General features: G+C 44.9%; 2 protein-coding genes across 2 annotated transcripts; both read left to right on the forward strand.

Moving 5' to 3' along the window:
* The first annotated feature begins 289 nt into the window (after positions 1 to 289).
* On the forward strand, positions 290 to 3,920 carry LOC120044036 (volume-regulated anion channel subunit LRRC8D-like). The gene is made up of 4 exons (XM_038988628.1): positions 290 to 967; positions 1,318 to 1,568; positions 2,296 to 2,673; positions 2,798 to 3,920. Exons 1-4 carry the CDS (start codon positions 290 to 292, stop codon positions 3,918 to 3,920), a joined length of 2,430 nt encoding a protein of 809 aa, XP_038844556.1.
* A 1,454-nt stretch (positions 3,921 to 5,374) lies between these two features.
* LOC120038576 (ATP-dependent RNA helicase DDX39A-like) lies at positions 5,375 to 13,493 on the forward strand. The gene is made up of 10 exons (XM_038984271.1): positions 5,375 to 5,407; positions 6,372 to 6,584; positions 6,865 to 6,992; positions 7,100 to 7,376; positions 7,627 to 7,745; positions 7,886 to 8,017; positions 8,133 to 8,242; positions 8,435 to 8,579; positions 8,763 to 8,910; positions 12,777 to 13,493. Exons 2-10 carry the CDS (start codon positions 6,377 to 6,379, stop codon positions 12,791 to 12,793), a joined length of 1,284 nt encoding a protein of 427 aa, XP_038840199.1. The 5' UTR covers positions 5,375 to 5,407; positions 6,372 to 6,376; the 3' UTR covers positions 12,794 to 13,493.
* Positions 13,494 to 15,754: the final 2,261 nt, after the last annotated feature.

Genomic DNA, 15,754 nt, shown 5'->3' on the forward strand with positions numbered 1-15,754 from the left:
GTTGGTTGGGGGGAGAACGTACAGGATTGAACTAGAGTCCAGTCTTGTAAATAGTCTGTCTCCTATAAAGTGCTCTTTTTCCTCTCACTTCCTTTTCTGATTATTTTGTCTCTTTCCCAACAGTCAAATCTCCTACACCAGTATTTTTTAAATGTTGGGTCTGGTCCCACTGGAGGGCTGCAACTGATTCCTTTCAGGTCTGGATCCTGGCACAATAAGCATTGGAGTTGGTGACAGCAGAATCACTATTCCACCATTTTGTTAGTCAGTCCTTCACCCAACATAAGCCATGTTCAGCCTGTCAGAGCTGGCCTCTCTGAGTGAGCGTCAGGGCAGCTCCAAGCTGCTGAAGCCCTGGTGGGAGGTATTCATGGAGTACCTGGTGGTGCTGATGCTCATGGTATCTGTGTTGTCAGGCACCCTGTTGCTATCTCGCGACAGGGTGGTGTGTCTCCCCCTGGACCTCACTACCACCCCCACTAACCAGAACCCCTCCTCCAGCAGTGGTGCCGTACCTCAACCCCACCCCCCTAACAGGCCCCCCACTAAAGCATCCCCCCTACCAGCCAACCCTTGGACCCCTGCTAGGGGCAGACGCACCCACCTGGACTACCAGCAGTATGTCTACATTAGCCAGGTGTGCTACCACGAGGCCCTGCCCTGGTACTCCCGCTTCTTCCCCTATGTGGCTCTACTCCAGTCCCTGGTGCTATTGGCCAGCGGTTGCTTCTGGTTCCACTTCCCCCTCACCTCCGCCCGCATAGAGCACTTCCTGATCATCCTGGCCAAGTGCTGTGAGTCTCCCTGGACCTCCCGCGCCCTGTCCCATGCCGCCCGCCAGGAGGAGGGAGGGGAGGAGACAGGCCCCCAGGATCTCCAAATGCCTCCTCCTACTCTCCTGTCTTCACTCTCCGTATCCCGCAACCGCCAGTCCAGCCTGGACTCGGGCACAGACAGCCCCCTGCTGGTGAGATCGGATAGCGCACCCACTGCCACCCCTCCCTCGCCCTGCCCCTCCACTCTCTCCCGGACCTCCTCCCTGTCCTCCATGTCTCTGTCCCGGACCCATGTCCCGGCTTCAAAATCCCCTGTGGTGCTGGATGGTTCACGGCGGGTTGCCAGTTTGGACCGGAGTGACGGGGAGCAGGCCAGGGCACTGTTCGAGAGGGTGCACCGCTTCCGCTCCCACTGTGAGAACTCTGAAGTCATCTACAAGGTCAGGGGTCATTTACGGAACGTGTCTGAACTATTTTTTGATGTATCTGTTTACCATACCACACCTTCACATTCACTATCCCTGTTTTCTGCTCTCTGTAGGTGTACTTGGCCCAGACAGTGTTCAAGCTGCTGCTGGTGGTGCTGATAGTGGGCTACACCACTCCTCTGATGAGCTCCATCTCGTTCACCCACACCTGCCTCCCCCAGGCCCATGCCCTGACTGGCTACAGTGCCTTTGAGTGTACCCATGCCCTGGCCTCTGTCCTCCACAAGTTGCTGCTGGCCTACATCAGCCTGGTGGGGCTCTTTGGCCTGCTGAGCATCTACACCCTCAGCTGGATCCTCCACAGGTCTGGATAGCAGATTAGTGGCAAAATTTTTATGAGTGTTGTGACTGTAATTTGCATTTTATTTTCCCAATCTATTTTAATTGGCTTTCCTCTGCAGCCAGTGGTATAAAGTATTTAATTAAAAATACTTTAAAGTACTACTTAAGTAGTTTACTTTACTTTACTATTTATATTTTTTACTAACTTTTACTTTTACTTCACTACATTCATAAGGAAAAGAATGTACTTTTTACAACTGACACGCAAAAGTACTTGTTACATTTCGAATGCTTTGCATGACAGGAAAACAGTCCAATTCACGCAATTCTCAAAAGAACATCCCTGGTCATCCCTACTGCATCTGGTCTGGCAGACTCACTAAAGACTAAATGCTTCATTAGTAAATGAAGTCTGAGTGTTGGAGTGTGCCCCTGGCTATCCGTAAATTTAAAAAACTAGAAAATCATGCTGTCTGGTTTGCTTAATGTAAAGACTGAAATGATTTATACTTTTACTTTTGATACTTAAGTATATTTAAACCAAATACTTTTAGACTACTACTTTACTCAAGTAGTATTTTGCTGGGTGACATTCACTTTTACTTGATTCATTTTCTATTAAGGTATCTTTACTTTTACTCAAGTATGACAATTTGGTACTTTTTCCACCCCTGTCTGCAGCATATTACACTCTTAGTACCTTTGTTGTTAACTATACAGTGCTCTGTTTGTGGTTGTGCTCCCCTCAGCTCCCTGCGTCAATACTCCTTTAACAAACTGAGGGAGCTGGGCTCCATGAGGGATGTCCCTGACTTATGTAATGATCTGGCCTTCCTGTTACACATGGCTGACCAGTACGACCCCCTGCTGGCCCAGCGCCTTTCCGTCTTCCTGTCACCCGTCAGCGAGACACGCCTGCTGGAGGAGAGCCTGGAGAGACGCTGGGGTGCCGATAGGCTGCGCTCCATGACCACGGTCGACCCAGAGGGACGGCCCCTGCTGCAGCTGGTGGCCCTGCCGCGCCTGCCCCCCGCCCTCTTCACCCTCAGCCAGCTGGTGGTGCTCAAGCTGGAGCTCATCACGGACGCCAAGCTCCCCGCACAGGTGGCCAACATGACCTCACTCAGGTGAGCCATATAGCCAACAATGAAGCCACCAAATATTGAAATAATCTACATACAATATACACTTTATAGAAGTGTTTGGTGTGTTCTAGACAAGGGGCTTCAATTGTTTTATATGTCACAACAGGGAGCTTCATTTGTACCACTGTACTGCAGCCATGCAGCCTGGTTCCCTGGTGGTTCTGCAGGAGCGTCTGGAGGCCCTGCACCTCACCTTCACCCAGGCTGCAGAGATCCCTGGCTGGGTCTACTCTCTCCGCGGCCTGCAGGAGCTGCACCTTTCTGGCCGGCTGGGCTGCGAGGGCGGGGTGGGCCGTGGCTGGGCCCTGGGAAGCCTTAGGCAGCTCCGTCACCTCCGGGTGCTGGTCCTGAGGGGCATGCTGCAGCATGTGCCCGGGGAGCTGGGGGAGGTGGCAGGGAGCCTGGTGAAGCTGGAGATCCACAACGAGGGCTCCAGGTTGCTGGTGCTGACGGGCCTACGGCGTGTGGCCGGCCTGACCGAGCTGCAGCTGCAGGACTGCCGCCTGGAGCGCCTGCCCTCTGCCCTGCTGGCCCTCACCAGCCTGCGCACCCTGGACCTGCAGCACAACAGCCTGCGCACCCTGGAGGAGCTCCTAGGGCTGGCACACCTCCGCCACCTCTCCTGCCTCAGGCTGGCCCATAACCGTGTTCTGGCCCTACCGGCTAGTGTTGGTGTACTGCGTGCTCTGGAGCTCCTGGACCTGGGGTACAACCAGCTCCAGAGCCTTCCCCCGGCCCTCTTCAACCTCCACCACCTACGTCGCCTCCTACTGGCTGGAAACCTGCTGGACGAGCTGCCAGCAGAGGTAGGGGCGCTGACATTTCTCACCGAGCTGGACCTGAGTGGGAACAGGCTGGAGAGCCTGCCTCCAGAGCTCTTCAGTCGCTGTTTGGAGCTGCGGAGCCTGAATGTATCCCACAACTCCCTGGGTTCCCTGCCTCCAGGGCTGAGCAACCTGAGCCAGCTGTCCTGCCTGGACCTGCGCAGCAACAGTCTGGAAGAGCTGCCCATGGAGCTGGGCTGCTGTTCAGGACTGCATAGAGAAGGTCTGCTGGTGGAGGACTGGCTGCTCCATGCACTGCCACGACATGTGAAGGAGTTCCTAACCCAGTCTGGCTCTCATACCGGCAAATCCTTAGAATCACACTCCCGTCCAGACTCAGATAGCTTCCCCTACTTCTCGGCTACCCAGTGGAGTTTCTCCTCCACTCTGGAATCACGGATATAGAACTGGAGATTAATATTGTCTAACCATTCATAGAATACATTCAACATCTTGTAGTGTTTGTATTGTTTCGGACAATTCACATATTTTTTACTGCTTATTTTATTTCTGACTACATTTTATTTTTGAACACCTCTTTTCTATGTTTATCACTTGTTGTGTTTGTGGGGTACATCACTGCAGCGCGGACACATTCACAATCTTCCTAGACAAAAGGGATTTTACATGAAAGTTCATAGACTTTGCTGCAGTGAAATGTTTGATGCCTTATGTCCCTGTACAGTTTATATAACATCCATATACGTAACCCTATGGAAAAACTGAGAAGTCTTTGCTTCCACTTTGAGAGTCCTCTATTCATTTAATTTCAAGGTAAAAACATTATTTTGAAGGAGGCTGCACTGGATGAATGCATGTCCGGCTACACTGGATTAGACATTGACATGGAACGATCGTTATTATCCCCATGGCGGAGCTCAGAGATCCCTCCACAGGCTTACTGAAACTCTGTCCTTTCTGGGACTTGTTTGTCTGAGGACAATACCCTGAGCTCCAATGAGGTTCAAAGGCCTAAACTGCACATGTGGAAAGACTGAAATTGGACAGACTGAAAGGACTTAAACGACCAATAAGATTAACATTAACATTTATTCCTACTTGTTTTGCACATATTTAATCTTCAGAAAACTCAAATTAATTTTACTAGCATTGGGTGCAACCTTTTGTGAAACTACTACTGACGTGAAACTAATACAATAGTGTGCTTGTTCAGAACAAGACCATGGTCAATCTTTGTGACTGAATTAATTTAATAAACTATGAAAGTCCCGCCTACTTCCTGGATCATGTTCCAAATGTTTTTGAATGAGATTCAACATTATATCATAAAATTCATAAAAACGCGATCATTTATGATATATGTAAAATTATATTTGTTTTCGTGGCTTAATTTACTTCTGCCCAATACGTTGTTATAAGGTATTAGATTACAAAATAGAAAATGCAATCTAAAATGTTAATGAAAGACAACAGGCGGACTAAGATTGGTAGATTTTGCCCTTTGTCAAAGTTTTAAAAAATCGCGTTGTTTAGAAGGAGTGCAAAGGCGAATCGAGCTATTGCGCACGCGCACTTCACAGAGTAGGCGTTCCCTAACGGAAATATGCAGAAGAACTGGCTAATAGGATCTCGCTAGCTCGTGCTTGGCTTTTGCCCACTATTTCCCATTGGAAACGACAGTCTGTGGCCTATCTTGGTTAGTTATAAAAATCTTTGTCAGCAGTACCTATCGTCACTGATGATTGACAGCTTAACTTGGCCAATCGTGATACGATTAGGAGTAGTTTCGTTAAATTGACACGTAGACCAACCAATGATATTGATGTATTTTGTGGAGGCGGAAGTTCCGGCTTGTCGTATAAACTGAGGCCTCCTCTCCATGTGGTTTTGAGGAGTATTTTTTGGAGGTTGAATTGTAACATCACTGTAAGGTAAGACAATAGCGAATATTGCTTATTTGTGTCCTTTTGGCAATATTCTGGTTCTCGTAGTTGTATTAGAAATTACCAACAGCTTTTGATGGTTTTCGGATAAGCAAAATATTGGCAAATGCAATGTAAGCTGTGTTAGTTCTGAGCAAGGCATCTGAAAATAACGAAGGCTATTTTGCTAGCTAGGCTAGGACTAACGTTAGCTAACCAAAACCGATCCAAGTCGTGCAAAACATTGGAGTTAGCCACGTGTGACTACATGTTGTGTAATTTGGACAGTAGTTGGTTTAGTTCAATAGCTCGCTACATTGATAGTTTTATTAGGTAACGTTAGCTACCAGAACTGCTAGTAATTTAGCTAACTAGGTTGGCCTGAGCTGTGTGCGGCAACGGCAGAGTCGATTCATGACATTGTTTGCGTTACTATACGGATGTATAGAGATACCAGAGATATCTCTGATTTTACTCGTAAACAAGTTACGGAGCTAGCCAATACCAACCGTTGTTGACGGAACCTTTTGTAGTTGCTTACCATTTATTACAAATTGCTAGCTAGCAACCATGGCCCCAGGTTTTGTTTGTAATACATAATTGAGCTGTTTATTTTGCTGTTGAACGTGGATAGTTTGCAACTAGTTAACTACGTAACTTAACTGGATAGTCATGGCGTAGCTAGTTTGAGACGTTTCCTGCAACTGTCAACGTCATGATTTATTTAAACGTTATGATGGTTTGGTGTTACTGAATGTTAACTTAATAGATGGCTCAGATGTAGACTAACGTTACCATAGATAGTGGCGATGTTGGTCTGTTAACTACAAAATCTCCTAATTGAATACATCTTTTTATAAAAAATATATGGTCTCAGGGACAATCTTTAGTCAAACGCAAATGGTGACAGCTAGTGTGAATGACCAGCCATTATTCCCCCCCCCACCCTCTTTCTAAAAAAATATTTCTGTAGACATAATGGCTGAGAATGACGTTGACAATGAGCTGCTGGACTATGAAGAGGACGACGAGCCTCAAGGAGCCCTGGAGACTACTGCCCCAGCAGGCAAGAAGGAGGTGAAGGGCTCCTATGTCTCCATCCACAGCTCTGGCTTCAGAGACTTCCTGCTCAAACCAGAGCTGCTCCGCGCTATTGTCGACTGTGGCTTTGAGCATCCATCTGAAGGTGAGTGCAATGAGTGGATGAGTGCTGGGAGTGGCATAAATGGAGGCTGAGTGGCATGAATAGCTGAGTGGCATGTCTGTGGATACAATGGAGTGCATGTATAGGAGGACAGTGTATAGATGGCTGAGTGTCCATCGTCATTGGGTGTTGATGGACCACTTGTCAAAACAGTGCATGTGTTGTCCAAGGTGTGTTATGGTAAACAATGGCTTTTTTTTGTTCAGATAAAGATGGTGAACTGCATTTGGGTGTACTGACCAAATGCCTCATTGTTTTCCAGTTCAACATGAGTGCATCCCTCAGGCCATCCTGGGCATGGACATCCTGTGTCAGGCCAAGTCTGGTATGGGCAAAACAGCAGTGTTTGTTCTTGCCACACTACAGCAGATAGAGCCTGTGGATGGACAGGTCAGTATCTGCATTCTGCAAATGTCTCTGGAATGTCAAGTTTCAAATATTTGTTATGCATAACCCACAGGTGATCTATTCGCATCAAATACTACTCTTTCCTCTAGGTGTCAGTTCTGGTAATGTGCCACACACGAGAGCTGGCCTTCCAAATCAGCAAAGAGTACGAGCGTTTCTCCAAGTACATGCCCACAGTCAAGGCAGCCGTGTTCTTCGGGGGCCTGTCTATCAAGAAGGATGAGGATGTGCTGAAGAAGAACTGCCCTCACATTGTGGTGGGAACCCCTGGCCGAATCCTGGCCCTCATCCGCAACAAGACCCTCAACCTAAAGAACGTCAAGCACTTTGTCCTGGATGAGTGTGACAAGATGCTGGAGCAGTTGGGTGAGTCCTGCTTATTATTGCTGTCCTTTTTGGAAATGTGCCTTTTCACTCGACTTTTAATCCAACCCATTTTTGTTATTTACCCCCCTGGGAAATGATTTCTATCAATTGCAATCTTGAATGTAACGTGTGAACAAGGGTTTCCCCCATGGAAATCTGTTATCGCTTATAGGCTGAGTAAAATGGATGTCTTGGCTGTTCTGGGGGTAGTTTGAGACTTATCCATGGTCCCATTTCTCTCATGTTTCAGACATGAGGCGTGACGTACAGGACATCTTCAGGCTAACACCACATGAGAAGCAGTGCATGATGTTCAGCGCCACCCTCAGCAAGGAGATTCGACCGGTCTGCCGCAAGTTCATGCAGGATGTGAGTACAGGGCCAGCAGGGGGTAGCACTGCCACTTCATGCGGTTATGGACTCAAGTTGTTTGTAAAACAGCACATCTTTGCATTGACTTAATAGAAAGATTTTTGTGGTTCTGAAGTGACATGCTCTGTCTCCTGTAGCCCATGGAGGTGTTTGTAGATGATGAGACCAAGCTGACGCTGCACGGTCTGCAGCAGTACTACTGCAAGCTGAAGGACAGCGAGAAGAACCGCAAGCTCTTTGACCTGCTTGATGTGCTGGAGTTCAACCAGGTAAACCCACACACTAATGGTGTAACTTTTATCCCTGTATAAATTAGTTGTATTTGTGCTGTTTCCTTGTAAATCTGTTTGCTATATTTCTGTAATGTCTCCTGTGTACCTCTAGGTGGTAATCTTTGTCAAGTCAGTGCAGCGCTGTGTGGCGCTTTCTCAGCTACTGGTGGAACAGAACTTCCCTGCCATTGCCATCCACAGGGGCATGGCTCAGGAGGAGAGGTCAGTCTCTGATGCTTACATGCACGCTTTTTTTCTCATATCTCAACTGAAATGGAGCCCCAAATGCTGACTTTTTATGTAGCTGAAAGCCTCTTCAATTAACTCAACACATAGTTGCCTTCAAAGGGCAGCCTCTACATCTAGTAATATCTATAGCAGCTGTGTTAATCCTCTCTGGCTGTCTATCCCCAGGCTGTCCCGGTACCAGCAGTTCAAGGACTTTCAAAGGCGGATCTTGGTGGCCACCAACCTGTTTGGCCGAGGGATGGATATCGAGCGGGTCAATATTGTCTTCAATTACGACATGCCTGAGGACTCGGACACCTACTTACACAGGGTGAGTCACATAACTGAAGGAGCCTCAAACACCTGTCTTCTGGTTGTGAATGGTATTTCCAAATACCCATTTCAATGATGACATCTGACGATTTCATCAACTTGTCATTGGCCTCTGTAGAGCTCCCTCTAAAGGCTCATATTATTTGAGTTGTCACTCTCATCTGACCCTCTTGCCCCTCAGGTGGCCCGTGCTGGGCGGTTTGGAACCAAGGGTCTGGCTGTGACCTTTGTGTCAGACGAGACCGATGCCAAGACTTTGAATGACGTGCAGGACCGCTTTGAGGTCAATGTGGCCGAGCTGCCAGAAGAGATCGACATCTCCACTTACAGTAAGGCTCTCTCCATCCTTATACATGCAGCCTCCCATGGAGGTTTCTCCATTCAAACTGACATAACTATTACTCAACTTTTAAGAATAAAAAGTGATCTTTGTCACTGTCTGCTGATAATTGTTTAATTCAGTGTTAAAGGGGAATGAATGTAGTGAAGCGGGTCAAAGTGACTTGGTGATCATAACAAACGTCAATGTGCCTGGGGTATGCCACATTTGTTAATCATTAGTACTCTAATGCTGGGCCTGAAAGGTCAGGGGGATATTGTTAGCTCATTGAAACCCCCAAGATAATTGCCTGGTATAATAACTCCCTGAGTAATGGTGATGACTAGAGAGAATTGGACTGCCACGTAGGGCTGTCCTCCACACAATATCTTTGCCACCCGAAAGTCATCTGTTCTTTTGACAATCAGTTGGTCGACATTTTAAAGTGTTATTTATATTTTTTTTCCATAGAGCTTGTCTGATGCTTTAAGCCAGGGGTGTCAAACTCGTTCCATGGAGGGCCTAGTGTCTGCTGGGTTTTGGTTTCTCCTTTCAATTAAGACCTACACAACCAGGTGTGGAGTTCCTTACTAAACAGTGACCTTGATTGATGAATTAAGTCTAAGGGAGGAGCGAAAGCCCTTAGACACTCTTCCCTCTAGAATGAGTTTGACACGTGCGTTAAGTACACATTTTGATGAAATAAACAAATGACTCCGGGGCCAGAGAACCTGTACATGACCATCCTGCTGGCCTTCAGATTCTGCCGTTATGCTCCTGAAGTTGACAGTAATACGTTACACCAGGGGTCGGCAACCTTTTTCATGTGGAATGCCAATTTAGTCAATTTCTACCAATTTGTGTGCCAGTTAAGGGTTTCATATTCACTTTTTCATGGAACAGTGGTAATAAATTATATACACATATAAAAGTCACTTCTATTGCCAACTATGTAAAAGATGCCAACAAATAGAAACATTGTAGGCTGCAGATTAATATTGTGATAAAAAATATATATCACATACACAGTTGAAATCGGAAGTTTACATACTTAGGTTGGAGTCATTAACTGGTTTTTCAACCACTCCACCCTTGTTAACAAACTATAGTTTTGGCAAGTCGATTAGGACATCTACCATGACACAAGTAATTTTTTTCCAACAATTGTTTACAGACAGATTATTTCACTTATAATTACTGTATCACAATTCCAGTGGGTCAGAAGTTTAATTCACTAAGTTGACTGCCTTTAAACTGATTGGAAAATTCCAGTAAATGTCATGGCTTTAGAAGCTTCTGATAGGCACTTTTTGTATTATTATTTTTTAAACGAGTTTATTTAACTAGGCAAGTTAAGAACAAATTCTTATTTTCAATTACGGCCTAGGATCAGTGGGTTTACTACCTTGTTCAGGGGCAGAACGACAGATTTTTACCTTTGAAAAATCGTATCCCCGAGCTGACACGATCTTGCAACATTTCGGTTACTAGCCTAGTGTTTTGAGTGTTGGACTATCTGCCGCCCATCATTTGGGTCATAAAGGGGTGTACCTGAGGATGTATTTTAAGGCCTCCCCTCAAACTCAGTGCCTCTTTGCTTGACATCGTGGGGAAACCAAAAGAAATCAGCCAAGACCTCAGAAAAAAATGTAGACCTCCAAGTCTGGTTCATCCTTGGGAGCAATTTCCAAACGTCTGAAGGTACCACGTTCATCTGTACAAACAATAGTATGCAAGTATAATCACCACGGACCACGCAGCTGTCATGCCGCTCAGGAAGGAGACGCGTTCTGTCTCCTAGAGATGAATGTACTTTGGTGCGAAAAGTGCAAATCAATCCCAGAACAACAGCAAAGGACCTTGTGAAGATGCTGGAGGAAACGGGTTCTTAAGTATCTATATCCACAGTAAAACGAGTCCTATATCGACATAACCTGAAAGGCTGCTCAGCAAGGAAGAAGCCACTGCTCCAAAACTGCCATAGAAAGCCAGACTACGGTTTGCAACTGCACATGCGGACAAAGATCTTACTTTTTGGAGAAATTTCCTCTGGTCTGATGAAACAAAAATAGAACTGTTTGGCCATAATGACCATTATGTTTGGAGAAAAAAGGGGGACGCTTGCAAGCTGAAGAACACCATCCCAACCGCGACGCATGGGGGTGGCAGCATGTTGTGGGGGAGCTTTGCTGCAGGAGGGACTGGTGCATTTCACAAAATAGATGGCATCATGAGGAAAATTTGTGGATATATTGAAGCAACATCAGTCAGGAAGTTAAAGCTTGGTCGCAAATGGACAATGACCCCAAGCATACTTCCAAAGTTGTGGCAAAATGGCTTAAGACAACAAAGTCAAGGTATTGGAGTGGCCATCACAAAGCCCTGATCTCAATCCTATAGAAAATTTGTGAGCAGAACTGAAAAAGCGTGTGCGTGCAAGGAGGCCTACAAACCTGACTCGGTTACACCAACTCTGTCAGGAATGGGCCAAAATTCACCCAACTTTCTTGTGGAAGGCTACCCTAAACGTTTGACCCAAGTTAAACAATTTGAAGGCAATGCTACCAAATACTAATTGAGTGCATGTAAACTTCTGACCCGCTGGGAATGTGAAAGAAATAAAAGCTGAAATCATTTTCTCCTATTATTCTGACATTTCACAATCTTAAAATAAAGTGGTGATCCTAACTGACCTAGGACATGGAATATTTGCTAGGGTTAAATGTATTTGGCTAAGGTGTTTAAACTTCTGACTTCAACAGTAAATATCCTATAAATCGCATTGGATACGCATGGCCTGTCTGCAACAAACTCAAAACATTATCAATTGGGTCCCGCCTGACCCGTGCGCTAGTGAACTTGCAACATGATATAAAATACCCTGTTTTGCTGCACCAGTGAGCTCTGAACAGAAACCACTGTAGGCTATTTGCGCAAGGGTTAAGAAGTAATCAGGTAGGCCTATTTTTATTTTATTATTTATTTTTTTACATTTCCACTGGATCAGAGCATGACATTTTTCCCTTTCGCTCAGTGGTTATCAAAAAAGACAGGGCAGGAAAGATTTTAAATACATTAACATGCATTGAGTGACAATAGTTACTTAACAGACTTTGTTTACTTGCTGTTTTTGAGGTGATAAGTTACTTTAAAGCTCCAACTCATTAGTGGTGGTGAGTTAAGCCAATCAGAAATGCAGTCACATCCCCAAATGGGCACTTTTAACAATAGTTTAAAAAAAATATATGTCTACATTTGCAAGCAGACCATGTAGCCTTAGGCCTAAATCTATACGTAGTCAGTTAACCATCCTTACTCAACATTGACAGGAGCACTTTAAACGAAAGACAATTAGTAAATGGAATTAAATACATCTGAAGTTGTTTCTTACAAGTGTAGCATAGGTTGTGCGCTCTGACAATGAACAGTAAGACTAATATTAAATGCATAAACAGAAATTATGGTTAACAAACATTGTAGATTAGAAATTGTGGATCAATGGTAAATGTACTACTGGTGACGTAATGGGGAATTGATAAGACACTAACAAAGGGCAAACAATTCTCACAATGAATTGGCGGGAGCGTGTTCTGGAGAGGTGTTTTGTGCATCTTCGCCACAATCCCCTTGGACTGTGCCATCCCTGTGGCCTCCAGTGGGTTAGTCCACTGAGACATGCGCGACTCACGGGTTTCTTATGTGCCATAAAGACACAAATGTGGGGTCAGCCCTAAACTGGGTAGGTCTTAGTGAATGGAGACTCCGTACATGTTTAAACGTACGGTGAACAGCTGAATGCCCAGCTGTTGCTTATGGAGATGGTCTTCAGAACAGTGTCTCTTCTCTCCTTTCTCACCCACCACTTTTTTTTTCTAGTTGAGCAGTCCAGATGAGTCCTCCATCCCAGAAGAAATGTCCCCTAACCCTGAATCTGTCCTTGTTTGGATGAAAAACCTTCCTCGCTGTTTCATTTTAAAGCTCTGTTCCTTGACTGTTCACCAAATGTATTTTTATTTTAATGTATCATTGGGGGTTGTCTGGTTTTAATTTTGTTGTGGTTTGCTTTTGGTCAATGAAATTAACTTTTTATAAAATTCCAGTTTCTTGTCTAATTTGACAGGTTACATGTTACTTACAATGGTGTGCGTATTATGAAATTCTTCAAGTGACTTTTTTGCTAGTTAATTGGGACCATCAATTCCCCATTCAGATTGATTTAATGCAAGCTTACAAACGTTGGGCCAAATCTAAAATGCAACATCAGGAAAGTGTATAAAGGGCTTCTTCGAAGTTACTTTACTTTAAGTCCCAAGCATGTGGTGGTTGCATGTTGGCTCGCTGGGAAATCTAGGCACAACTTCATTCTTTGTAAGGGCTTGTAAAAGGAGGGACCATCACGGCTTATTTGGAAGAACCATAGTGTCTGCTGGTGCATGATTGACCCCAGTGATCATGGCTCTATTAATGGGAGCGGGGCATCTGCGGCATCCTTCCATTGCGTAACCGCATATCTGCCTAATGGTACAATTATTTATACAGGAATCAAACGGTTATAAGCGTTTGCTGTCAAATAAAACAACCTATTAATGCTAATTGGCCACATCTCTGTGTAGTGTTTGAACCATATTTACCCAGATATCTTTAGTGAAACAGGGTTGTGACTAAAGGGAGTATAGCCGTTGATCATACCTCGGTTTCATTACAGAAGTCATTGGACGAAGGCGCCTGGAAGCACAAGACCTTTCATATCAGCAAATTTATTTTCCAAAACACAGGTTTAATGTGTATATAACGTTTTTAATAGTGTTGGTGTTCCCACCAGACCATATCTCCATGTTAGTGTTTGTTTACGGGCAACTGATGGATGTGAGCAACTGCGGATTATCTATGTAGCTTGCCCCGAACATGTGGAAGAGTAACGTTAGCTGTGTCAGATGCACCTGTATAGATCTGTGAAACTGCTATACAATCTTATTTGAATTATTTCTCGCTGATTTTAAGATGAGGGCCTTATTTTTCGAAAGCTGTATCGCAAAGACACGTTTCTTAACGGTGACACCCCACGTCGGGTTTGTAGTTCACATGACCCAGTCGTGGGCGACGCTGAGAACGGTAGGGAGAAGGCCGACAGTTTGGGAGCTAGGAGTGCAGGCGTGACTTTTGTAGCTGTTTAGGATATTTCTTTTAGCTAACCCTTAACCTAAATCTCCCAACCTTCTACGTAATTCACTTCCGGTTGTAGCTGTACTCCAGGCAGAACTGAAGGGGTGCACTTGTTCATTTGGTAATACATCAACATACTTTTTATTCCAAATGCAGCATGAACTCAATTACCCTGTGGACAAAACAACCAGATATGTTTTTATACAAGTTGTCAATCACTTGCTCTATAAAGTGCAGAGATTTCAAATGGCAGTGTGTGCTGTGCCCACATCACAGAACCCAGACTTGCTCAGTGCTAGCTATACATGGACTGGTTAATTGGTTTTAAGTTATAACTCAAATGGATTGGTCTATACGGCAAACAAGGATGCATCTGTACATGGCTGCTCTATAGTGTCCAGTTATAAAACCAAAGACTTCTCAAATCACAATCTACATGGGTAAGAGTGATGGCAGTGTCTAACCAATCAGAACGTCCATTTTTATTTTACAAAGTCAATCACCTAACAGGCTGTGAGGCAACTATGAAAGCCTGTCCCAACCTAGAAGTTGTACAAAAAGTTGAATCATAGAAAAATACAACTCATGGACTACAATATAATATTGGCTTCAATATTTGAATCCTCTGACTCCATGAAAAGTATGAGGGAAAAGCATGCAAATTACATATTTTAGTCAGACACCACTCAGATTCAGTCATGAACAAGGCTAAGGTGCATGAATGATCAACCCTTCCTAATAGGGAAGAATTTAGTAATTCTAAAGAGGTCCATGTCTCACCAATACAGAATCTTAACCTCCAACTTCAGACAACTGTTATGCTAATCTCTTCGAGGTGCTATAACCGACTACTGACACATGTCTATGCAAAGGAGGCCATTTGTAACTGCTGTAGTGCTGATCCCTTTGTAGTGTCCTCATGTCTGCTTCAGTCTCTAATGAGCATGATGTTATCGTCGACATGTCAACCTTCAATGCAGAGAGCGGATTTAGACGCCTCAAACATAAAGCAACATGAGTAAGAGTTTTTTTTTTTGTGGAGTATTGTGGATCAGTTGCTAGATTACAGGCCAGATTGAGTCTAAAACAGTCCCGCCCGCTAGTTACAAATTACATGTTTACTTCATATGCAGCCATTTTTATAACAAACCAGAGGGTGGCTGAGGTTCTTTCTACCCCTCAGTCAGGATTGTAATTTGCGTCAAATCAGCAACACGACTTCTCAATGCCAGAATCCGAGGCTTGTTCCGCTGGCGCTAGGTTAAATGTCTCTGTTTCAGGGCTGAGGCATAGAGGAGTAAGAAAATGGAGACTGGTCCAACATCTAATGACCAATCACACACACAAAGCCTCAGCCAACAGGTACTGTGCCAGTCTGTCTCTAACCATAACATCTCTCCTTGGAGTTGTCATCCACTATTGCTCAGGTAATGTGGCTGTTTGATTACAGTGAACACTGGTGTGACCAGGGGTCAAGTCCCAGACCTCATGGAACTCCCCTCTCTCTGCTGACAGATCTCAGCTGTTTTGTCTCTCTCAGGGCCCTCCGGTCATGCCGCTCCAAACATAGCATCGCTTCTCTCATTGGCAACCACTGTCATCGTGTCACAACAATAAATATCTTTACAAATGTTCCTTCCAGAGCATTCTGTGGAGTTTCCATCTTCTGTCCCACAAACATTGTCTTTTAG

This window comes from Salvelinus namaycush, chromosome 3 (genome assembly GCF_016432855.1).
Source record: "Salvelinus namaycush isolate Seneca chromosome 3, SaNama_1.0, whole genome shotgun sequence".
Taxonomy (NCBI): domain Eukaryota; kingdom Metazoa; phylum Chordata; class Actinopteri; order Salmoniformes; family Salmonidae; genus Salvelinus; species Salvelinus namaycush.

Coding starts and splice junctions, on each gene's coding strand:
- LOC120038576 (XM_038984271.1), top strand. CDS start 6,377: ATGGCTGAGAATGACGTTGACAATGAGCTGCTGGACTATGAAGAGGAC. Junction 6,585..6,864: donor CTTTGAGCATCCATCTGAAG/GTGAGTGCAATG, acceptor ATTGTTTTCCAG/TTCAACATGAGTGCATCCCT. Junction 6,993..7,099: donor TAGAGCCTGTGGATGGACAG/GTCAGTATCTGC, acceptor TCTTTCCTCTAG/GTGTCAGTTCTGGTAATGTG.
- LOC120044036 (XM_038988628.1), top strand. CDS start 290: ATGTTCAGCCTGTCAGAGCTGGCCTCTCTGAGTGAGCGTCAGGGCAGC. Junction 968..1,317: donor GCACAGACAGCCCCCTGCTG/GTGAGATCGGAT, acceptor TGCTCTCTGTAG/GTGTACTTGGCCCAGACAGT. Junction 2,674..2,797: donor GCCAACATGACCTCACTCAG/GTGAGCCATATA, acceptor ATGTCACAACAG/GGAGCTTCATTTGTACCACT.